At 35.2% G+C, this 25,093-nt stretch overlaps 1 protein-coding gene across 1 annotated transcript in view; it reads right to left on the reverse strand.

Annotated features, from left to right (window-relative positions):
- SHOC2 (SHOC2 leucine rich repeat scaffold protein) overlaps positions 1 to 25,093 on the reverse strand; it is a 93,615-nt gene that overhangs the window by 13,702 nt on the left and 54,820 nt on the right. The window contains exon 3 of the mRNA XM_004087537.2: positions 13,128 to 13,265. Coding sequence (XP_004087585.1) covers positions 13,128 to 13,265 — 138 coding nt within the window. The remainder of the gene's footprint in view (positions 1 to 13,127; positions 13,266 to 25,093) is intronic.

The following is a 25,093-nucleotide window of genomic DNA, read 5'->3' on the forward strand; positions in this document are numbered from 1 at the left end:
TATTTTTAGTATAGACGGGGATTCACCATGTTGGCCAGGCTGGTCTTGAACTCCTGACCTTAAGTGATCTGCTGACTTGGCCTCCCAAAGTGCTGGGATTACAGGCGTGAGCCACTGCACCCAGCTGAGCATTTTATTTTCTAGGTATTTTCTACTTTTCTTGCCAAGACTACATGGCCAGCTATATATAATGAATGATGAATATAATGACATCTACTATCATAAATAGTTCAACTCAAATTCAATTCTGCAAACAATATACATTTAAAATAAGTTAATTTTGATACAAAAAAAAGCTAACAAGACAAGAATTTTGTCCAACATACTATTTTGTTGTGGCCGATTAATTTTTTTTGACTTCAAATCACAACTGCTGCTATGAGATACTTGGATGGGCCAGGTTAAAATGTCAAATGTAGCCTTTACTTTTAAATTAAACAGTTATTTCCAGTGTTAGAAATTACAGAAGTGGATGCCTGTGTCAACACTTAACTTTTTGGAGATAAGTATTTTGAGGCCTTTCAGCCTTCGCAACCTCTTGATGTCCATTTCTTTCCTTTTGCTTTAATCATTGTTCAAAAAGCTGTTGTATGATCAACTTACTTTCTTAGATGCGATATTACTATAATACTTACAGAAAACATACATTAGTCTATAGCATAAGTTAAGCCTTGACACTTTAAAAGGGCACTTGTTATGCCTCATGATCCTTATCTGGTCATCAATCACCTGCATCTTTCCTTCTTGCTGAAAGTCTCAAGTGAGTGAAGTTACACATAATGAGTAATTGGAGCTAATTTTTAGCCTTTACATTTTCAAGATAAGAATCAGTCATCGATAATAAAAAAAATACTCATAATTCTATGACATAAATTGTCAACTATAATGCAGAAAAATGTAACCACCACTTCAATTCTTCCAATTAGAACTATTCCATAGGTATGCTATGCTCATTTATTAATACATCACTTTTGTACAACAGTGTTTGGAAACTGGGCCAAGAGTTTACTGGGTCTAATTAAGTGAGATTCCAACCGGCATAAAGTTGAATACAAAAGCAACAATAAAAAACTACCACTTAGCAAAGACAAGCTAATTTAGTCTTTAAAATGCTTTGTAAATTAACTAAGGATGCTTCACTTAGGGACTTCATCAGTGTCTTTCTGATGACACTCCAGCGAGACGTGTCAATTCTGCAGGAGAAAAAAAAAATTGAGTGACTTTCCAAAGCCCCAGAAAATTTAGAGGTTAGAAATACGAATGAGAATATTCACTATTGCTATCACTGTGTTAGGCCAGGAGCGGTGGCTCACACCTGTAATCCCAGCACTTTGGGAGGTCAAGGCAAGTGGATCACCTGAGGTCAGGAGTTCGAGACCAGCCTGGTCAACATGGTGAAACCCCGTCTCTACTAAAAATACAAAATTATCCAGGCATGGTGGTGCATGCCTGTAGTTCCAGCTACTTGGGAGGCTCAGAAAGGAGAATGGCTTGAATCCAGGAGGTGGAGGTTTGCCGTGAGCTGAGATTGCACCATTGCACTCCAGCCTGGGTGACAGAGCACGACTTCGTCTCATTAAAAAAAAAAAAAAAAAGACTATAATAAAAATGTTACTTAAAAGCTGGGTTAGCAGAAAATAATTTGCTTTATGACACAATATGTTAATTAAGTCGTATATAATGGCAAAAATAGGGACAATCTAAAGATTCAACAACAGAAGAATAATTATTTAAATTGGAAGCATCACAATGTAATAGAAAAAACGAAGTATTTTATTTATATGTCCATGGGCAAGTTACTTAACCTCTCTGTGTCTGTTCCTTATCCATAAAGTGGAAATAATGCCACATACCTGACAGGGTAGCTCTAGGGGTTAGAGATAATGTGCATAAGATACTTAGCACCATGACTAACAGATACATAATAGATGTTCAATATATAATTTTCATTCTGTAGTATGTCTATATTCTGCAATATTCTGTACATATTAAAGTTATGTTATAAAAAGTTTTAAGATGTGAAAGACTTTTAAGGTATGATGTTAAGTTGGGGGGAAAAAGCATGATAAAATTGTGCATTTTGTATGATTTCAACAACGGAAGAAACAGGCATGCAAAAAAAGGGAAAGAAAATGTATCAAAACTAACTGTTATCGCTGCATGGCAGAATTATGGAGAACAATTAAAATTTTTTTCATTTTGTCTACGTTTTTCCTAATTTTCTATATTTTAAAATTTAAAAACATTTTGATAAGAATAGAGCTATAATTCTAAAGTCATTTTAATTTTTTAAAAAATTGTGACATCCTTCCACCATCCTTTTTCTTTTGGATGAATATTTTACATTACAGAGATATTTTATATAATGTGACCAATTTGCATTATATGCCTGTACATGTTTTTAATAGTATATTAGACTATATATTGCAGGTTATTTCACTTAATTCTGGCTTCTAAGTCAATTTGTCTTAAAGTTCAAAATGTGCTATCTTAACAATGCAAAGACCAAGGGGAAAAATGCCAGTAAACCGTATACACCATTTGCCAAATAAAGAACAAAATAAAAATGCCCAAAATTCATTTTAGAATTCCTAGTTTCCTGATATTTAACTCACTTAACTCTATGCTCTGTGATAAAGCTCTATCCACCTCTCGACAAGTGCACAGGAGCACCCACAGCACTGTGCCAATACCTCTATCGTCATGATTACACCGTATTATAAATGTTTATTTCATGTCTGTGTCCATTTTTAGATTTAGTGAGTTATCCACTGTCAGAACCCTAGTGCAGAGCCAGACACTGGTAATATGTATTTGATGTTTACTGAAAGTTTATTATAATAAAGCAAAAATTGAGAAACATTAAAAAGGTAGGTTGTATTCTGTAAAATTGTATTTTATAGAAAGGGAGTAAGTATATATTTATCTAGTTAAAAATGTTTTCTAATATCAGTTTCATCCCTTCTAAGTCAGTCACAAAATTCTATTTGTATTCTCAAAATATATTTCTCATGTTTGTCCCTTCTCCAATCCCACCCTCATCATTTTTTTTTTTTTTTAAGAGACAGAGTCTGACTCCGTCGCCCATGCTGGAGTGCAGTGGTGCAATCATGGCTCACTGCAGCCTCAAACTCCCTGGCCTAAGGTGATCCTCCCACCTTAGCCTCTGGAGCAGCAGGGACTACAGGCATGCGCCACCACACCCAGCTAATTTTTGTATTTTTATAGAGAGAGAGTTTCGCCATGTTGCCCAGGCTGGTCTCGATCTCTATGCTAAAGTGATCCACTCACCTCAGCCTCCCAAAATGCTAGGATTACAGGCGTGAGCCACTGCACCTGGCCAAAAACATTTATACTAAAAACAACCTATTTCCTATTGTATCAAATGTAAACATTCTTTGCTAGCTTCTAGGGGTTCCCGTAATATACCTCCACCCATCAATCTAGCTACTTATTGTTTAACTGCTGTATAATTGCACAGTGCCACACAAGACATAGTCTCTTCTCTCAAGAGGCTTACAGTACAGTAGTGTATTTTCACAAATAACTATAATACTTAGTAGACTATGATAATACCCTAAAAGAAGTATGAACAAAATCTTTGAATGTTTAGAGATGGGGAAGACAACTTCCAACACAAAGGATCAAAGGTGGCTTTACAAAGAAAGTGAAAAAGTTAATCTTAGAAAGAAGGAACACCTCCGTCTCTAGGAACAGGAGAGAATGAACAAAAGATAAGCAAAGAGGGAAAACAAATGTAGAAGTAAGAAGTCTGGGCACTTTACACTGTAAGGGTCATCTTCTCCATAAAGTGAACACATAAGCTAAATTGTGAAAAAAATGAGTATGGTGGTTTTAAGTTTTAGATAGCCATCCTGTGACATTTGATAAAAAGATAAGAAATGAAAAAGATACCTAGGAAGCAGCAGTAAGAGCCATCTGAGGGTAATCAGCAGAGACTTTACCATAACTTTTGTGAAGTAACTTGTCACAGCCACCAGCTAGTTGGTGAATCCAACTTGGTTGGCTCCCTATCAAAAAATCTTCCTTCAAGATCTTCATTGACTTTGCTCCACTTAGCTTGTTTCCTTGACACGGAACCATGCTGTGCTCATTCTCACCTCCATGCTGTTTGACTGTCCTCACTGTTGTGCTCATGGACTGCATTTTTCTTCCATACTGAGTCCAATGCATTTGTTCATTAAGCCATTCTTAGCCATTTTATCAAGATCTTACTGACCTCCCTGTAAACTGAATATACCAGCACACTGTTTTCACCATAAGTTGGCAATTAATTATATTTGGTCTTATGTTAACTGTTTCATGGATTAGTTATCTCCCTCACCAGACTGAAAACCCAGTAAGTGAGGAGCTTTGCTACACTTCTCTCCATAGAATTTGTTTCAGTGCTAAGCATACAATAGGCATTAATTCATACTTTCTTAATAATTACAGAAACTAAAACATTTCATTATTTGTCCCGCTTTCCATTAGGAACAAGATACAAAAAAATTATATGAAAGGCCCATAAAAATCTATTTTCTTCAACCCATTCTTATTTTATAAAATAGCATGTCTATGAAACATAGACTTTATTGGACATAATTGGAAAATATATATGTTCATCTGGTCTATCTGAATATAAATTAATTATTCTACAAATATTTGCAAGAATTTTTCTGGGATACCCAACTTCTGAGCAGTCCATGCTTAGATATCAGCCGGCAAGGAACTACTAACAATTCCAACTTTCTGCATTCCTCCTACCCAACCACATCACTTTTAGTTATAAAATATATAAATGTATCTTCCTATTTTCCTTAGATAATCATGGCTTATAGTCTGATACATACCTATTGAGACCTGTCTCTAAGCACTTATTTATACATATAAAAATACAGGGATTTCTTATGTTTATGTGTTTGCTTTCATATAAATGAGATCATTCTATATGCTTCTCCCCTCCCTCATATAACAGATGATAGAAATATTTTTATGCTAAGTAAACACAGATAGACCTCATTCTATTTAACCATTGTAAAGTGTTTCATGGTATGTGTGCCATTATCTCTCCAATCATTGCTCAACTGATGGCATTTAATTTTTTAAAAAAGAATTATGTAATGAATACCCTTGGACATGTATCTTTGTGCACATGTGAAAATATTTGTGTCAGACGATATAGATATTTAAAATTTTAATAAATAACAAAAGGCTATATCATTTTTATTTCCACCAAGAGTGAAGAATAGCCCCCATTTACTCACATCCTTGTAAAATGGGGAGGGATGGTATCAACATTTTATCCCTTGCCTATTCCATTCCTATGGCCACCGCTACAGCAAGGTCAGCAGAAGTGAACATTTTCCTGCAAGTAGTGATCATGTCTGATTATAAAGAACTTCAAAATCTTCTGATAAAATTTTAATTTCCTGTATGCAGCTGCAGATAAAAAGAGGCAGCTAACCTTTAAAAAAAAAAAATGGAAGTAAACAAGACCATCCCTTTTTCTCCTTTACATCAGCGCTTTCCCTATGGAAGAAAGTTGTTCCATTTTAACAAAATGGCTGAATCGTTCACCAAGGGGTCTTTGAAATCTGCCATAAGAGGGGAGATTTATTAACAGAGGAAAGTCTCCACGATCTTACTCCATCAACTGACATGCCTCATTCAATAACCCTTTACAGTATCATAGTAGATGAATACAATATTTTAAATGCTTTTTACTCTCACTGAAAACCAAAAAATTTTCTGTGGTAACAAAGATTAGTAGGGGAACCAAATTCTAAATGTTTGTCAACTCAAAAGCCTAGTAAATAGAACCAGATTCCTGAAACTTCTCATCCAAAACCAAAAAACTCTTAAGTTTCTCACTTTTAAAACCAGAGTAGATTCCTAGAATTTAAAAATTACAAAATAAAAATAATGTAGCTAAATTGCTACATGACATTATCTAGTACCAAAACCAGTGGTAATTTAAATTAAAAAGTACCTCCACCATCTTTCTTGGATCTAACTTTTTTGCTTTTTGGTGGGGTGGAAGGGGTTGAATTTCTAACAATGTAATCTATGAGAATAGGCTATTCTGATGAAGAAATCTCACATTTGCAAAAGCCCTGTCACTTGAGACCACTGGCAAATTCAGAGTCATCCACATTTTGCTAAAGTCCATTACTCTCAGCTAAATCAGAGGTTAAAAAAATTAAGGATGAAATATCAAAACTCTTTCACGCCAGAAGAAAACATCAGAAGTCTGGCATTTATTGTGATTCACCCTCTGCAGTGGTTTCAACTCTAACCTCTCTCAATGAGTGGTTTTAACCACAAACTAAACTGCAACCTAGAAATCAACACATGCTTGCTTTAATGTTGAGCCATCTTGACTAAGAAATAAAATCATTGTTGCTGAGCTTCTGTACATAAACGTAGGCTGATCACTGCCAATCACCGGCATTTAGCTTTCAAGTGCTTAACTCTGTCTATAAATTGTTCTGTGCTCCACTTTGACAGCTTGCTTTCTCTTATGCTGTCAGATTTTTAAAATATGGTGAAATCAAATGGCTATGAATTAAAATTAGATTCTTTCAATTTCAGCAAATATAACCAGCAACTTTAGTTTAATTTAGTATAACTTTTGAGTAAGACTAATTTAAATGATCATAATCTTATTTTAACAAAGTAGCAAAAAAGTACTAGGAAAGACTCAGGGTTGGAAGGATGAAATGTCAAAGGTACAATTATTTTTTCAGAAACATTAAATTGAAAGCAAACTGAAAAGTAAGCAACACAGAAATTCCTGAATGTTAAAAACCCAAAGAACACCACCATTAAAAAGAAAACTAGTAAAGTTGTTATACGTACGCTGCACTGTAATTACCTAAAACCCAATTACTAAAATGACTAAAATGCTACTTGTTGATATAACCATAATTACTGTAACATTTCTTCAGAGCCCAGTGCAACAAAAAGGCCTCTGTGAATTGTTCTGTGCTCCAGCCTTGAAGGCAAGGTTTTGTGGCATAGTTTTCTCCTAATCTCGTTTTGAGAAGAAATACAAAGTAAAATATTTTTTCGTACTTCAGACCCTTTCTTCCCTGGATTACATAAAACTACCAGAGGTACCAGAAGGCTTTAAAAAACATCAGGTTCATACTTTAAAACAAAATAACTGTTGGAATAAAGCTTAATATTTTCTTCTGTTCATAGCTAATTTCTGAATGAGAAAATATTCATACAAAATAATACTTTTTTATTCAACAAGGCAGACTAACAGTTAAATTAGAGAAACTATAAATATGTATTTAAGCACACTCTTACTTAACTGCAACTTGGTAACCCCCAACCCATTTCCTTCTGTCTCTTCCTCACATCCTATGAGTTGTCAGTGATACTAGCTGCTCAGCCTGGAAGTAAATGGCAGTAATTATCACAGGGGAGTGACAGTTACTCCAGGAATGTTCATGTTAAATAAAGAAAAAAGTAAAAACATTCTGGTCTACTTATAAGAAAAAAGAAAAGAAGGAAAAGGCAAGTAAATACAGTGATTTCTGGAAAGTGATTTTAAGATGATACAAGATTTGATTTTCAGTTACAAGTTTAGGGCAAGATTCTTTAGTCCAGGGAAAAGAGAGTGGGCAGCTGCTTCCAGGCTAGCATCAACTCTGCAGAATAGGTGTTGGGCTTTCTGTTTGTTTTTCATTTTAAGTTATACTTTCCCAGAACCAGAGTAGGAATTAAAAAAGGGAAAGTATCAGGAGAACCATAATTCAATTAAGTCTCCACTATTTAGGGTAAATTCTTCATCTTCAATAAATGAGAGTGAAAATCTCAAAGGTCAATTAAAACTGTTGAAATTTGTAAGAGACGAAGACTCAAATGTCAAAGTTTCCCACCAAACCTCAATCTTCTGCTACATAATCAAAATACTAGGACTGGAAAGGATAGAGAAAGAGCAAGTAATTATTTTAATAAACATGGTAATTTATAAATGACAATATCATAAAAAGTTTCAATAAATATTACTAATTTACTTTGCCATTTACTCAGAGAACAGCTGTACTATACTTGGCGACAACTATCAAAGCACATAAAAGTAAATGCAATGTTATTTAAAATTTTCTTCTTGTTAATGTTTCAGTTCTCATTGCTTTCCAATTTGTAATACTGTAATCTGACCCTATAGAATAAGCTAGAGGTGAGGCATATGTATTATTCTGAGATAACATGTAAACTACAAGAGATTAATAATAAAATAAAATGTTTTCATATTAGTAAACACACTTAAAACACAGAAGAATTACCTCCAATAGGACACTAATCCTACTTACTAGAAGACTGTATCATATATCACCACGTATGCTTTCTCTGTTCGCCAGGATTACTCATTTCAGAACTTTAATCGCATGCCCCTTTGACTGTTATTTAACAAGACTGAGATACAGACACATATATAAAAATATTAAATAATAAAATATTGTTAGACTATTTGAGACAGAGAAGAAGGCCGAATGAAAATCATGCTTTATATATATCTATCTGATCAGTTGAAGGAGCAGGCAAAGTTATACAGATATTTAGGAGAAAAGAGTTCTAAACAGAGAGATGGGAAGTACAAAGATTTCAAGGCTAGAATTTACCTGATATGTTCAAGAAACAATAAAATGTCTAGCATGTGTAATATCCTAAGATATACATAGTGACTAAACATCAATGAGAAGGATAAGAAAATCATTTCATAACATTTCAAGTATCTTAAATTTTGGTTCTCCTGTCTGATTTGCAGTAGAGTAAAGCAACATTTTGTTTTTCTAAGACTGAGAATTTGGGTTTTATCAAAAGTCATTTTTTGAAAGTGCTTTTATGTGACATTCCACTGAAAGTGATGATGAGATTATGCATTATTCTTTCTTTTCTTCACCATTCCAATTAGTTGGTTGTTCATACTAACCAAACTTACAGATACATATTTTAATGTAAAAACATACAACACAAACTAAATATCTCACTGTGTGACACATTTACTATACTGAACACTATACTGAATATATATGGCAAACAGAGAAAGCATATATACACCGAATATACTGAAGAACACTGTACTGAAATAAAACTTAAGCCTGTATGTTGAATTGGCCCAGAGTATACTAGGAAAATGTGATCCTGAAAAATAAACACTGATAAATAAAATATAGTTCTTAAATTTCAGAAATCTAGAAATAATACTTTGGCTGGCCAAGCAAAATGACTAAGTCACTTATCATGGGGAAAAAAAAAATGGACTGGCCTCTTATTTTTGTATATTCAATTCCAGAAGAAGGTAGAATTATCTGTTAACAAGTTCTACTGAGATACTCAAGGAAAGGAAGTTTGACCCAATTATTTTGTAGCTATCTAAACTGTTCTTGAATTATAAAAGCTACACACATACAAGAACTACAGAAGAATACTGCTCCCATGAACCATTTTTGAGAAAATGACTACCAACAAGATTGACTTCAGCCAACCAAGAAATGACTGAGGCAACTATGGCAACAGGACTGCTGATGAACATTAAGACTAAAACAAAAATGGGAATTAGTACAACAAGGTATGTTACCTATGTTGACAATGCAATTAACAAAAATAGGAAGAAAAAGAGACTACTCCAGAAAGGGCAGAAAGTAGAATAAAGTCACTGACTGCCTCATCTGTACCATGATTAATATTTATGGATTACTCCACCCAACAAAAGTAGAATACACATTAAACTGCAAATGGAATACTTTTATCATGATGAAAGAATTCAAGTCCTATCAGGAATGTTCTTGACCACAATGGAGGTAAATTAGAAGTCAATAATAGATCATGGAAAATTGTCAAGCTTTTGGGAACAAAATAACATTCTTCTATCAGGTTGGTGCAAAAGTAGTCGCAGTTTTTGCCTTTAAAAGTAATAGCAAAAACCGCGATTACTTTTGTACCAACCTAATAAATAAGCCATAGATCACAGAAGAAACAAAAAGGTAAATTAGAAAATACTTTTAAAAGGAAAATACAACATATCAGAATTTGTGGGATGCTACTGAAGCAGTACTTAAGGGGAAATTTATAGTGCTAACTGTGTTTATGAGAATAATAGAAAGGTCTCAAATTAATGACCTCAAGCTGCCACCATAAGAAACTAGAAAAAGAACAAATAAAACTCAAAGTAAGCTGGTGAAATAAAGTTCAAAATGGAAATCAATGAAATAAAAACCAGAGAAACAATAGGGAAAATCAATAAAACTAAGAGAGGATCAATACAATTGACATACTTCTAACCAGAATTAAGAAAAAGAGAGAACATACAAGTTCCTGATATCAGGAATTAGAGAGGTGGCATTACTATAGATTCTACAGACATTAAAATAACAATAAGAACGTTATGAACAACTTAATGCTTTTAAATGTGATAATTGAAATAAAATATATTCCTTGAAAGACCCATATGACCAAGTTTGCTGAAGAAGAAAGTGATAACCTGAATAGCGCTGTATCTATTAAAGTAATTGAAATTATTTTTAAAAAAATTCCTATAAAGAAAAGTCCTGTCTTGGATGGCTTCACTGGTGAATTTTATCAAATATTAAAGGAAGAAATAATGCAATTTCATACAAACTATTCCAAAAATTGAACACACGTAGCCAGCATTACCCTGAAACCAAAAACCAGGTAAAGACAGGTTGTATAATATTACATGTGAATTTATTATTTACTCAAAACAAATACATCTAATATTTAAAACTACTACCAGAATGTAACTTTTTAATTTATTTCTTCTTGGTAAGCAATTTCGGTCTTATTATCTGGGTTTTATTAAGTTCAGGGAAACATTATAAAATTAAATTTTATAACTGTATCACCACTATTTGGCCTTCTCGAATGTCTAGTCCTATCTGCCATGACTTTTTAACTTTTCACTTCTTTTGTATACCTTTCTTTTTGATCTAGATTCTAGGGGACTTTTAGTTTATCCTAGAGATCATCACTTTGGTCTCTGGCTGTGTTCATTTGGTTATATGGAATTTTCCATTAAATTTGATTTGGCAAACATATCTCTAAGAATTGTATTTTATTCTGTTTCCTTTTTGTATCAGCCTCATCATATTTTAAACATGCAATTTAAATATCCTTTCTATGTTTTTTTTCTCCTAGGATCACATCTCCTTGTTCATCTTGGCCATTTCAATAGATCTTAAAGAGAAAAAAAAGCATGAAATAATTGTGCTTGGTCCTTATTATCTTGAACCAGAAATCTGATTCTCTTATTTATACAGGACATTTAGTAGAATATTCATTTTGCATGTTAATAGAATAATTCATTATGTGTTGTAGACAATCTTGCCTTTCAGAGGGACATCTAAACCATAAACCAGTTAACTAGAATATGTAATATCTTTCCACCACAAATAGTAATATGATAGTGTCATGGGCCAAAAATCAGGGAAACAGATTCTAATGGCTATTTATTACATCCATGTCTCAGCTTGCTTCTCTGTAAATAATTGTCCTGTATAACCTAAGACAGTCTACCCAACCCTGCTAAGAAATTCCCTAACAACTGCTTTGTTTCAAGTAATGGTAGGTAATTCAAATAAATTCTCCCAATAAAATAAATAAATAAATAAATGAAAACATCTTCCAAAACCAAAATCAGAGAGTTAACAACATAATGACTAAACACCAGAACAGAAACAAGCTGGCAACCCAGATACAAGCAAAACAATGGAGATAATTCTGTCCTAAGAGCATATCCCTAACTGGAAGATGCAGCTAAAAGGCTAAGTTATTTTTCCAGCAAGAGTCAAAATCTAGGGCCTGCCAAGGGTGGGGACTCTAGTCATCAACCTCAACTGGGACCCTCTAGAGCTGTACCCTACCAGTAGAGGTGAACTGGAAATAAAATAGTCATCCAGTTAGCCTGCAGCAAACCTTTTAATCACTTGGGGGACCACAAAAATCTCAAGCCTTGAACACAAATTGATTAAAGTGATCCCCTCTCTACTAGGTACCCAACAGAGACAGACAAAAACTTTTCTGGAGAAAGATAACATCATCACAGGCCTCAAATGATTTAGTAATCATGCCTCTAAAATATTCATGACTGGACCAAGCACGGTGGCTAAGGCCTATAATCCCAGCAATTTGGAAGGCAGAGGCGGGCAGATCACCTGAGGTCAGGAGTTCAAGACCAGCCTGGCCAACATACTGAAACCTCATCTCTATTAAAAATAGAAAAAAATTAGCCAGGCGTGGTGGTGGACACCTGTAGTCCCAGCTACTCATGAGGCTGAGGCCAGAGAATCACTTGAACCCAGGAGGCCGAGGCTGCAGTGAGCCAAGATCGCGCCACTGCACTCCAGCCTGAGAGGCAGAGTGAAACTCTGTCTCAAAAAAAATAAAAATTAAAATACTAAATATTCATGACTGAAATTATGTAAATTAAGTAGAGATGTAATTTTTCTAAATAAATATTATAGTATCCTTATACCACATTAACTAAAAAGGCATCAGAATTTTTAAAATTCACTTTACTGGTATAAATTTATGGGCAATCGGAAAAATAAACAAGACTACATAAACACAGAACATATCACAGCTCAATTCAATTTTTTGCAATTTGGCTAAGTCTCTAAAACATATTTTGAACTTCAAGTCATCTCCTCGCTTATCCCCTTAGTATTACAGATAAACAAACGTTAAAGTATATTGGCCATGTTTAAAAAACTAAACAGCAATGGTTTTATTTTTCAGTATGGAATACTTTAGCAAAGAAAGGACCACACCCAGTATAATAACATGCAACTCAGAAATAAGGAGAAATAGAAAAAGCCACCCATTTTGCAATTTAAACTATGACAGAATATATATACATGTAACTCAATATTCTCTCTCTTTTATAATCCCATTGGGCTCATTTCCTAAAACCTATTTTCTTTGCCAAGAAAAGGAAATGAAAAGTGACTTTAAAATATTATCTTAAAAGTTTTACAACTTTGGTAATTGTGAATTTTACTCCTGAATTTTCATTACCAAATGGATCAAAAGTAGTCCTATTAATATCCAGTTAGCTATTAACAGCTATCAATATCTTCTTTCTCCTCTCATACCTATAGTATCTGGGAGGTCTAGCAGTTCATTGTGCTGCAAGTCAAGGTTGGTTATCTGTGTACAGTTTCCAATCTCCTTTGGAAGGTGTTCAAGTTGATTGTGAGCTACATCCAGCGTAATGAGGTTACATAATTCACCTGTAAATTGACCAACATAAAAATTCAATAAGCATTATTAAAGAATATACTAGATAATACTTGTAAGCAAGAAAATAAATTTTATAATTTCTGAACACAAACAACTGGAAACATAACCTTATTAGATAGACAACTTTTATTTTAAAATTTTAAATCATTTAGTGAACGTACTTGCATTGCAAGAAAATAAAAACTTCTTTTTTCTGTATCACAATTGCATTTTCTTTCTCAAAAACTAAGTCAACCACAAACCTGAAACCATTACTTCAAGATGACATCTGATAAAATGTTGTTTGTGAATGATTACTTTTTCAACCTCTTTAAGTAACCAATTCAGCCACAAATGTTTACATATATTCCAAAATTTGAAGTACTGATTTTGTTAACCAAATTCAGCACAATAATATCAGATACACCTTGAGTTCAGTTTGAGGGTCATAATCTACCTCAAGATATGGAAATAAATGGAAATGGAAAAGTGATTTTAAAATATTATCTTAAAAGTTTTACAACTTTGATAATTGTGAATTTTAATCTTGAATTTTCATTACCAAAATGGATCAAGATAGTCTTCTTAATACTCAGTTAGCTATTAATAGCTATAAGTATCTTCTTTTTCCTCTCATACCTATAGTATCTAGGAGGTCTAGCAGTTCACTGTGTTGCCAAAGTTGGTTATCTGTGTACTGTTCTCAGTCTCCTTTGGAAGGTGTTCAAGTTGATTGTGAGCTACGTGCAGCTTTCAAATATGAAATCTCATATATGCTTTCAAATATGCATGTGTTCTGATGTTATATAAATGCATAAATTGACATTTATAAATAAAAATTGCTTCTCAATTTACTAGGACTCTAAAAGAACAGAAAATAAGGTATATTTCTCCCTTTCCATGCTGGTCGAAAGGTCTGTACTGGCAATTTAAATTACTTGTAGTGTTATTAAGCTTTAAAAAATCTTTTCATTTTTATTGGTCTTGTCAAGGTTTTCCTATTTATTATTATTTTTTAAGGCAGAGGTTGGAGATACAGAAAAGCACAAACTATAGAACTCTGAAGAATGGGTGTGGAACACATTTTTAAGCTACACATAATAAACACAGGCAACAAAAGAAAAATCGATGTTAGATTTTATCAAAATTAAAAACTTCAGTGCATCAGAGGATACTATGAAGAGTGAAAAGGCAACCTATATAGTGGGAGAAAATATATGCAAATCATATATCTCATAATGGATTAATATCCAAATATATAAAGAACTACGATAAAACAAGACCACCACAAAAAAACCTCAAAGAAGACAATTTTAAAATGGGCAATGGACTTCAACAGATATTTCTCTAATGATATACAAGTGTGCAATAAACACATGAAAAGATGCTCAACATCAGTAATCACTAGGGAAATGCAAATCACAACGAGATACCACTTCATACCCATTGGGATGGCTATTATCAAAAAACAGAAAATAACAAGTACTAGTGAGGATGTAGAGAAATTGGAACCTTTGTGCATTGCTGTTGGGAAATGGTACAGTTGCTGTGAAAAACTGTACAGTGGTTCTTCAAAAAATTAAACATAAAATTACCATATAATCCAGCAATTCAACTTCAAGGTATATATCGAAAAGAACTGAAAGCAGGGACACAAACAGGTAATTGTACACCAATGTTCATAGCAGCATTATTCACAATAATCAAAATGTGGAAACAACCCAACTGTCTATTAACGAATGAATAACCAAAATGTGGTATGTATATATAATGGAGTATTATACAGACTTGAATACATTTCTCATAGGTGCTAAACATGCATAAACCTGGAAAACATTATAAACCAAGTGAAATAAGCCACACACAAAAGAACAATTTTATGATCCCTCTTATATGAGGTACCAGGAATAGTCAAATTCATAGAGACAGAAAGCAGAACCGTGGTTAGTAGGTGCTGAGGAGAGAGGGGAATGAGGACTTATTGTTCAGCAGGTACAGAGTTTCAGTCTCAGATGATGAAAATGTTCTGGAGATGAATAATGGTAATCGTTGCACAGCAATGTCAATGTGCTTAATGCCAGTGAACTCTACAAGTAAAAATGGCTAAAATGATAAATTATATGTTATGCATATTTTATAATTTGAAAAAAAACTTATGTGACATAGCTAAGCCAGTGCTAAGAGGGAAGTTTATAGCACTAAATTTTTATATTACAAAAGAGGTAGGATCTCAAATCAGTAATCTAAGTCTCCATCTCAAGAAAACAGAAAAAGATAAAAATAAGTCCAAGCAAGCAAAAGGAAGGTAATAAAAATAAGACTATAAATCAATAAAAATGAAAACAAGGAAGAGAATAGTTAATGTAAATTTAAGATAGTTTTCTTGTGGAAAAAAATCAACGTTTATAGCCCTCCGCCATAACTTACAAAGATAAAAAAGGGAGAAGGCACATATTTCAAATATTAGCAATGAAAAAAAGGAATACAGATCCTATGGTGTTAAAAAGATAAAAAGGACATATTACAAAAATCTTTGTAATTAAAATCATAAATTCAAAAACTTATAAGATATAACCTAATTATTTCAAAGCCACAAACTACCAAAACTCAATCAAGATGAAACAGAAAACCTGAATAGTACTATTGCCGTTAAATAAATATTTGTTAACTAAAAAGTTTTTCAAAAAAGAAATTCTAGGCCCAGATGGCTTCACTGCAGACTTTTACCAAATGCTTAGAAATGAATTAACACCGATTTTATGCGATGTCTTCCAAAAAATAGAGGAGGAAACAATTTCAAACTGATTTTATGAGGTATTACCTTGATATTAAAATCAAAGACAGTACAAAAAAGAAAACTATAAATCAATGTCTCTCATGAGATTTCTATGTCAGGAACTTAGACACAAAAATTCTCAACAAAATATTAGAAAACTGAATTCAACAATATAAAAGGGATTATACATCATGACCAAGTATGATTAGGATTAATTCCAGATATGCAAGGTGGGTTTAATATTTGAAAATCAATCAATCTTATTTACCATATCAACAGTCTAAAGAAGTAAGATCATTTGATGATTCATACAAGCAAAACTTTTAACAAATTCAAAATGCATTCATGTTAAAAACTGTCACCAATTTAGAAACAGTGGGGAATTACCTCAATTTAGTAAAAAGCTTCTATAAAAACTTAGAGCTGACTTCCAGTTTCCAAACTAACACATAAAAAATTTTGAAGTCATCGTTCCTGTCCTCACAAGAAAAAGCCTGAACAAACTGAAGATTATCAACTCTTCTCACATCCTTTTGAAATCTGAGGACAAACCTCTGCCCCAGAACGGGAGGGAAATGTGATACAGAGTCACCAGGAGTAGAAGCCACAGCTGGGAGCTTGGTAAGAACACTTACTGCATTCATTCATTCATTCAGACAAAAAATTATTGCTATGTACATTCTCTTTTTCCAGGCACAATACTGGGCACTGAAGAAACAGACTACAATATACTAAATGTTTGTATTCATGAAACTTACAATTCGTAAAAAGACTATAATGCGATTTGAGGGAGGCTAGAGAGAGTCTCTGCTCCAATAGGTCCTTCACTGCTTGCTTATAAAATTTCACCATTAAAGAGCCATTCTTTTGGATCTCCATGGCCATTCACAGTCAAAGTTCTTTATCTTTAAGGTGGTGACCCATTTCACTGACTCATTCATGAAAGAAAAACTCACTGTGCACCTACTAGAGATTCAACAGTGCAGGAAACGAAACAAGTTTCCATCTACATGAAGATTCAGCAGTGCAGGAAACAAAGCAAGTTTCCATCCACATGAAACTTACACTGTAGTATGCATGGAGTGGGGAATCATAAAATAAGGAAATAAAGTGTCAGGATGTGATAACTGCTGTAAACAACAAGAAAACACATAAGGAAAGGAAGTTGGAACTGCTGGGGGAAGTTGGGGTGAAAAAAAAAAAAGCATGTTTGAACTGAGACCCAGGGGATTGGGAGGGGAAATAGGCAAAAAGGAGAGGAGGGGAACAAACTGAGAACTCTAGGGTCTTAAATATCAACCTAAGGAATCTAGACCATTTTGACCAGATAATAAAGCACAATTTAAAGTTTTGAAGCAAACCATGATAATCAGAGTACTGTTCTAAAGTCTGTTTTCTCTAGGTTTGAATGGATGGACTTGAGAAAGAGAAATAAAAAATACAGAGCCTAGGTTGAAGCTACTGCAATTAGCCCACAAGAAATAGTGTGAAGGTCTATACTATATCAGTGGCAGTGGAAGTAAGTGAATGAACAACAGGCCTACTATCAAGAGAGACAGAAAAAGTGACAGGACACTTTGGGAGGCTGAGGCGGGTGGATCACGAGGTCAGGAGATCGAGACCATCTTGGCTAACACGGTGAAACCCCATCTCTACTAAAAATACAAAAAATTAGCCGGGCATGGTGGCAGGCGCCTGTAGTCCCAGCTACTCAGGAGGCTGAGGCAGGAGAATGGCATGAACCCGGGAGGCGGAGCTTGCAGTGAGCCAAAACTGCACCACTGCACGCCAGCCTGGGCGACAGAGTGAGACCGTCTCAAAAAAAAAAAAAAAAAAAAAAAAAGTGACAGGAATGGGGTAGAACAAAGCTTTTCAGACTACATATGGTGAAGGCCTGGTTCTTTGTCTTTTGCTTTTCCCAACTGGTTGTAGATGAGCATTTAAAACACAAACACACACTTGGATGTCTCAGCAATCTCAAATTGCTATGTAAGATTCTAAATGCTTACTTTCAATTTCTGTTCTTAATTTGGGCAAATTAGTAACAAACAGTTGGTGGCCCAGTACCTGTCTCATGAGTAGGCTACACCTTGACATGAATTAGAACAACAAAAAAATTCTCTGATCCGAAGATACTGAGCTTGGGTTGATAGAGAAGATAAGATGCAATTATGAGAGAGGAATGGAATTCACAAGGAAGAAAAGTTGAGCTGAAGTTACAGTTTGGTCATAATGAATTTAAGGTATCAGTGAGACATCTACATAAAATATTTAGTGGCTAACTGTGGGGGAAAAACATGAAGAAAATGTTATCATGGTAGAACATTTTTGTCCTAAGAGAAAGTTGGATTTAACATCTACAAACACTGAGCTCTGGCTAAGGGTGGTGAAGTCGTGTTGATAATTTAAAACTGTGGATAAAATATTTAAAGGCATACAGGGAGACCAAAGTAAAAACTAGAGGGAATTTAACCCTTAAAAGAAGGGAACTGTAGTAGGCAGACTTCTAAGATAACCTCCAATGGCCCTGCCTCATGAACAATTGTATACATTATATAATTATCCCTCCCCTCGAGTGTGGGCTTAACTTAGTGACTTGCTTCTTACCAACAGAATATGGCAAAGGTGATGGGATGTCACATTTGTGATTCAGTTACAAAAGACTGTGATTTCCATCTTGCTAGCACTTTATTGATTTCTTAGCTTACACCCTTTGATAAGGCAAGCTGCCATGTTGAAAAGACCCATGTGAAAAGGAACTAAGCAGTCTCCAGCCAACAGTCAGCAAGAAATTGAAGCCCTCTCTCTAGCAACCTGTTAGGAACTAAATCCTAACAAAAATTACATGAGCTGGGATATGTATCCTTTCCCAGATGAGTCTTCCCAAGCCCTGGCTAACACTATGACTGAAAAACCTTGTGAGAGACCCTAAATCAGAAGTTCCAGTTAAGTTGTGCCTGATACCCAAACCAAAGAAACCATAACAAATGATTGTTGTTGTAAGAGTCATCTTTTAATTTGTTACACAACAATAGATAACTAATACAGCAATCATATATGAGATTCACTTTCATAAATGCCTTTTGATAAAGCTTTTACCATGAAGTAACTAAAAAATCTGCAGGTAAAAAGTAAATCTCAAGTCAAAAGCCAGAGTCCTACTGCCTAAGAAGCCAAAGGACAGGGTTCAGGGTTGTAAAAGTGACTGGAATTCAAGGTTTGATACTCTGTAAAGGACGAAATCACAAAGAGCAGAGTCCTAAAATCTTCAAACACACACTCCTCAAATTCTTGCCTGACTCCGAAAATACATGTGGGAGAGGAGACTGCAAGGAGCCCAAGGGGAGAACCACAGCTAGAAGGCTAAAGGAGCTGAGTAGAGATTTCAACAGTTGCCAAATGTGGTCTTTAAGAGTTTGGATTTTCAGTCTTGTCAAGTTGTTGGAGAGTAAGAAAACAAAATTCCAAAAGGGCTATAACACAGGAGAGTAAAGACCACATCTCAAAACTAAGGAATTTAACCTAAGTTTAAGGCTATAACCAAATAGCATCACCCTTAGAAGAGCTAAATCTAAGTCTCTATGGTCAAGGTGACTCAACAGCAATTTAACTGCCTAGCAGAACAAAATGTAATACTTTTCAGAGTATAATGAAATCCACAGGAGTTACAGTATTAGCTATTTATACTAGCCAATCAAGAATTACTAGACTGTCTATTTACCACCATGATGCAACTAGAAAATGAACAAAATGTTTGAGAAAATGGTTTGCAGACTGCAGACAACAGCCATATATGACTGTATTCCCTTGTATCACAGGAAAACAACAGAGTCCCATGATTGCCCCAGGTTGCTGCCTGGAGGCAGGTTCCAGGTCACAGAAAAAGCAGGGAAGGAATATAGAACAAGGGCCAATAGTTATTACTAAATTAGGGCAAAAGATCTTAGTCTAGGAAAGCCAAGATGGTTAGAATTTGGGAGGCAGAATTGGAGACAGAAGAGAGTAGCAAATAGATTTGTGCAATCTGCAAGAAAGTCTTATTCAGTCTTTGCCTAAATTCTTATCTGCATTAGGTGCAAACAAAGTACCAAAGGCTAGGCAAAGACCTAGCAGCAGCAACCCAAACAATTCCCAGCAGTCACACAAGGTTGTGAATAGTGTGAATTCCTACCAGCCGCAAAAAGACCTCGTAATATATAGTTTTTCAGGGAGTCATCAAAATTTATTACCTTAGTAGTGAAGCTAAATTAGATGCAGACAAAAGGCTACTAAAACTACCATAACAAAGCTTAAAAGCAAGCCACGAAAGGATTAAACTGACTACAGAAAAATTTAACTGTATGCCAGAACAAAGTCCAGCACTATTAAAAGAATACAACAAAATCCAAGACTCAACAATGTGAAAATGTTATGAAGCTCACATCCAATTAAAAATTACTAAACATGCAGGATGGGTACGGTGGCTCACGCCTGTAATCCAAGCACTTTGGGAGGCTGAGGCGGGTGGATCACCTGAGGTTGGGAGTTTGAGACCAGCCTGACCAACATGGAGAAACCCCATCTCTATTAAAAACACAAAATTAGTCAGAAGTGGTGGCGCATGCTTGTAATCTCAGCTACTCGGGAGGCTTGAACCCAGAAGGCGGAGATTGCAGTGGGCCACTGCACTCCAGCCTGGGCAACAAGAGCAAAACTCTGTCTCAAAAAAAAAAAAAAATTACTAGACATGCAAAGAAGCAGGAAAATATGACCCACAACCAGGAGAAAAGTCATTCTGTAGCAACAGAAACAAAAATAAAAGATGAAACTATAAGACAAGGACAGTGAACAAACTGTTAAACAATGAGCTCCATATGTTTAAGGTAAAAGAAAACTTGAATAAAAATGACACCCAATGGAATGTATAGAGGTGAGAAATAAAATACCTGATATGAAAACTTCACTCTATAGAACAGTAGATTTAGACACTGAATAAGAAATGATATACAGCAACAACAAAAAAATAGCAATAAAACTATCTAAAATATACATGGACACACATGGACAAACAGAGCATCAATGACCTAAAACATCAAGTCTAATATACATGTAATTAGAGACTCAGATAATAGAAAAAAAAAAGGACCAAGAAAGGGAAAAGTTACAAGAAATATGGCCAAAATTTTTCCAATTTTGATGAAAACCATAAACCCACAGATCCAAGAAGCTCATAAACTCCAAGATAAGAATAACAGCAGACTTCTTGTCAAAAACTAGGCAAGCTATAAGAAAATGGAGAGGTGTCTCTAAAATACTGAGGGGGAAGAAAAGGAAACTTTCAAACTAGCATTGCTGTATTCGGAAAAACAGCTTTCAAAAATGAAGGCAGCAAGGTGTGGTGGCTCACACCCTTAATCCCAACATTCTGGGAGGCTGAGGTGGGTGGATTGCTTGAGCCCAGGATTTTGAAGACCACTCTGGGCAATATAGTAAGACCCTGCCTCTACAAAAGATACAAAAACTAGCTGGGTGTGGTGCACATACCTGTAGTCCCAGCTACTCGGGAGGCTGAGGAGGAAGGATCACTAGAGCCCAGGAGGTCGAGGCTGCAGTGAGCCATAATCACACCACTGCACTCAAGCCTGGGTAACAGAGTGAGACCTTGTCTCAAAAAAAAAAAAAAAAAAAAAAAAAGCGCAAAATAAAGATTTTAAAATAAACAAAGCTGAGCGAATTCATTTTGAGCACACCTGCACTACAATATGTTAATGGACGTTCTTTGGGCAAAAAGAAAATGATTTGAGGCTGGTTGTGGTAGCTCATGCCTGTAATCCCAACACTTTGAGAGGCCGAGGCGGGTGGAGATCACCTGAGGACAGAATTTGAGACCAGCCTGGCTAACATGGTGAAACCCTGTCTCTACTAAAAATACAAAAATTAGCCAGGTATGGTAGTGTACACCTGTAATTCCAGCTACTCAGGAGGCTGAAGCAGGAGAATCACTTGAACCCGTGAGACAGAGGTTGCAATGAACCGAGATCACGCCGTTGCACTCCAGCCTTGGCAACAAGAGCAAAACTCTGCCTCACAAAAAAAAAAAAAGAAGAAGAGAAGATCCAGCAATGAATGCTAAAATTAGTGAGCAAAAGATTAGGGAAAAACAAGGTATCTGCATAGTCTAAAAACATCTCCCAAGATAAATTAAAAAATATATATTAACTTTAAAGTGGAGAAGCACAGCAGAAGCTGTGGAGAAGCATTAACCAACCGGTCAAGGTCAAAATCACCAGTCATGAGACTTATCAATATCAATTTATACAATTCACTGGAAAAGGCAACACAATCACCACTGTGGTATCCCTGACAAAAAAACCAAACTCAAACTAGTCATGAAAAAAAAAAAATTAAACAAAGGAAAAATGAGTGATATGCTATCAAACATTTGAGCGGTACTCTGCAAAAGTATCAATGCCATGAAAGAAAAGGAAAGCCTTTCAGTCTTTGCTTTCAGATTGTCAAAGATCAGAGGATACTAAGGACACATGACTATTAAAAATGTAACATGGGCCAGGCGCGGTGGCTCACGTCTGTAATCCCAGCACTTTGGGAGGCCGAGGCAGGCAGATTACAAGGTCAGGAGATCGAGACCATCTTCGCTAACATGGTGAAACCCTGTCTTTACTAAAAACACAAAAAATTAGCCAGGCGTGGTCACAGGCACCTGTAGTCCCAGCTACTGGCGAGGCTGAGGCAGGAGAATGGCGTGAACCCAGGAAGTGGAGCTTGCAGTGAGCCAAGACTGCGCCACTGCACTCCAGCCTGGGCGACAGAGCGAGACTCTGTCTCAAAAAAAAAAAAGTAACATAGGATTCTAGAACAGAAAGTGGACATTAGTGGAAAAACTGATGAAATTAACTAAAATTTGTAGCTTATTGTACTGTATCACTGTTAATTTCTTGGTTCTGATCACTATACAATGGTTATATAGGATGTTAATATCAAGAAGCTAAGTGAAGAGTATATGGAAATCTTTCAAAATGGTTTTGCAACTTTTCTCTATGTCTAGAATTTGTTCAAAATAAAAAATTTTGAAAAATTGTTTAAAAACAAAATTTAAACCTTAAAGCAAAATAGTATCAATGTGGCCGGGCGTGGTGGCTCACGCTTGTAATCCCAGCACTTTGGGAGGCCGAGTCGGGCGGATCACGAGGTCAGGAGATCGAGACCACGATGAAACCCCGTCTCTACTAAAAATACAAAAAATTAGCCGGGCGTGGTGGCGGGCGCCTGTAGTCCCAGCTACTTGGAGAGGCTGAGGCAGGAGAATGGCGTGAACCCGGGAGGCAGATCTTGCAGTGAGCCGAGATTGCGCTACTGCACTCCAGCCTGGGCGACAGAGCGAGACTCCGTCTCAAAAAAAAAAAAAAAATAGTATCAATGTATTATTATGGGACTTACAATAATGTGAAGAAGTAAAATGTATGACAATAACTGTACGAAGAATGGAAGGAGGGGAATAAAGGTGTTCTGTTGTGAAGTTCTTAGGATATATGCAAAATAATACAATATTATTTCAATGTAAAATGTGTCAAGTTCTGGTATGTATGGCAAACACTAGGGGAAACACTAAAAAAAAAACCCACAAAGATGTGTAACTAATATGCCAAAAGTTGAGATAAATGAAACTTTTATTTAAAAAATACTTAATCCATAAGAAAGCATGAGAGGAAGGGAAAAAAGGAACAAGTGGCTGTCAGGCAGGATAGAAACACAAGACCTAAGTATATGCTGTTTACAAAACCCATTTTAAAAAGATAGAAAAGGTATACAGTGCAAGCACTGTATGACACTGTTGAATGTAAAACATTATCAACCACCTTGACCTTGCTGATAATTTTACAATCCTCCAAAAAACAGCAGAATATAGTCTTTTCAACTGCATTTAGAGTACTTATCAAGACAAGCCCTATTTTATAAATCAAAGCAAAAAACAAATCTGAAAATCTCTCATATATTTGGAAACTGAACAATTAACTTCTTAATAATCCATGGATCAGAGAAGAAATAACAAGGGATATCTAGAAAATATTTTGAATAATGAAAAGACAACCTGCCAAAATTTGTGTGCTGCTAAAAAAGTACTTTGAGGGAAATCTCTAGCTATGAAATAGTTATACAATGAAAGAATAAAGGCCTGAAATCAATCTAAACGACCAACTTAAGAAAACAAACCAAAGCATATTAAACCCAAAGTAATAAGGAATTTAAAAATAAAGACAAGAAAACATAAAAACAAAAGAATTTTTAAAAGATAAATAAAATTGATACACATCAAGCCAAACTGATAAGCAAAGAGAGAAGGCCCAAATTACCAATTTCAAGAATGAAAGGGGAACACCACTCTATACACATATATATATATATATATATACACGTATATATATATATACACGTATATATATATATATATATACACATACACATATATATATATATATACACACACACACACATACATATATATATATGGAACATTAGGCCGGGCACGGTGGCTCACACCTGTAATCCCAGCACTTTGGGAGGCCGAGGCGGGCGGATCGCCTGAGGTCAGGAGTTCGAGACCAGCCTGGCCAGCATGGTGAAACCCTGTCTTTAATAAAGATACAAAAATTAGCCAGGCGTGGAGGCAGGTGCCTATAATCCAGCTACTCGGGAAGCTGAGATAGGAGAATCGCTTGAACCCAGGAGGTGGACGTTGCGGTGGGCCGAGATCGCGCCATTGCACTCCAGCCTGGGCAACAGAGCGAGACTCTGTCTCAAAAAAAAAAAAAAAAAAAAGTGTGTGTGTGTGTGTGTGTGTATATATATATATATATATGTATGCATATATATATGTGTATATATGTATACACATATATATGGAACATTAAAAGCATAACAAAAATATGAACTTTAAGCCAATAAAATCAACAAATTGTACAAAATAGACAAACGCCCTGACAGATCAAACTACAAAATTTCAATAGAGAACAAATAGAAAACCAGAATAACTATATGTCTATTAAATAAACTAAATTCGAAATT

This window comes from Nomascus leucogenys, chromosome 3 (genome assembly GCF_006542625.1).
Source record: "Nomascus leucogenys isolate Asia chromosome 3, Asia_NLE_v1, whole genome shotgun sequence".
In the NCBI taxonomy this organism is placed as follows: Eukaryota; Metazoa; Chordata; class Mammalia; order Primates; family Hylobatidae; genus Nomascus; species Nomascus leucogenys.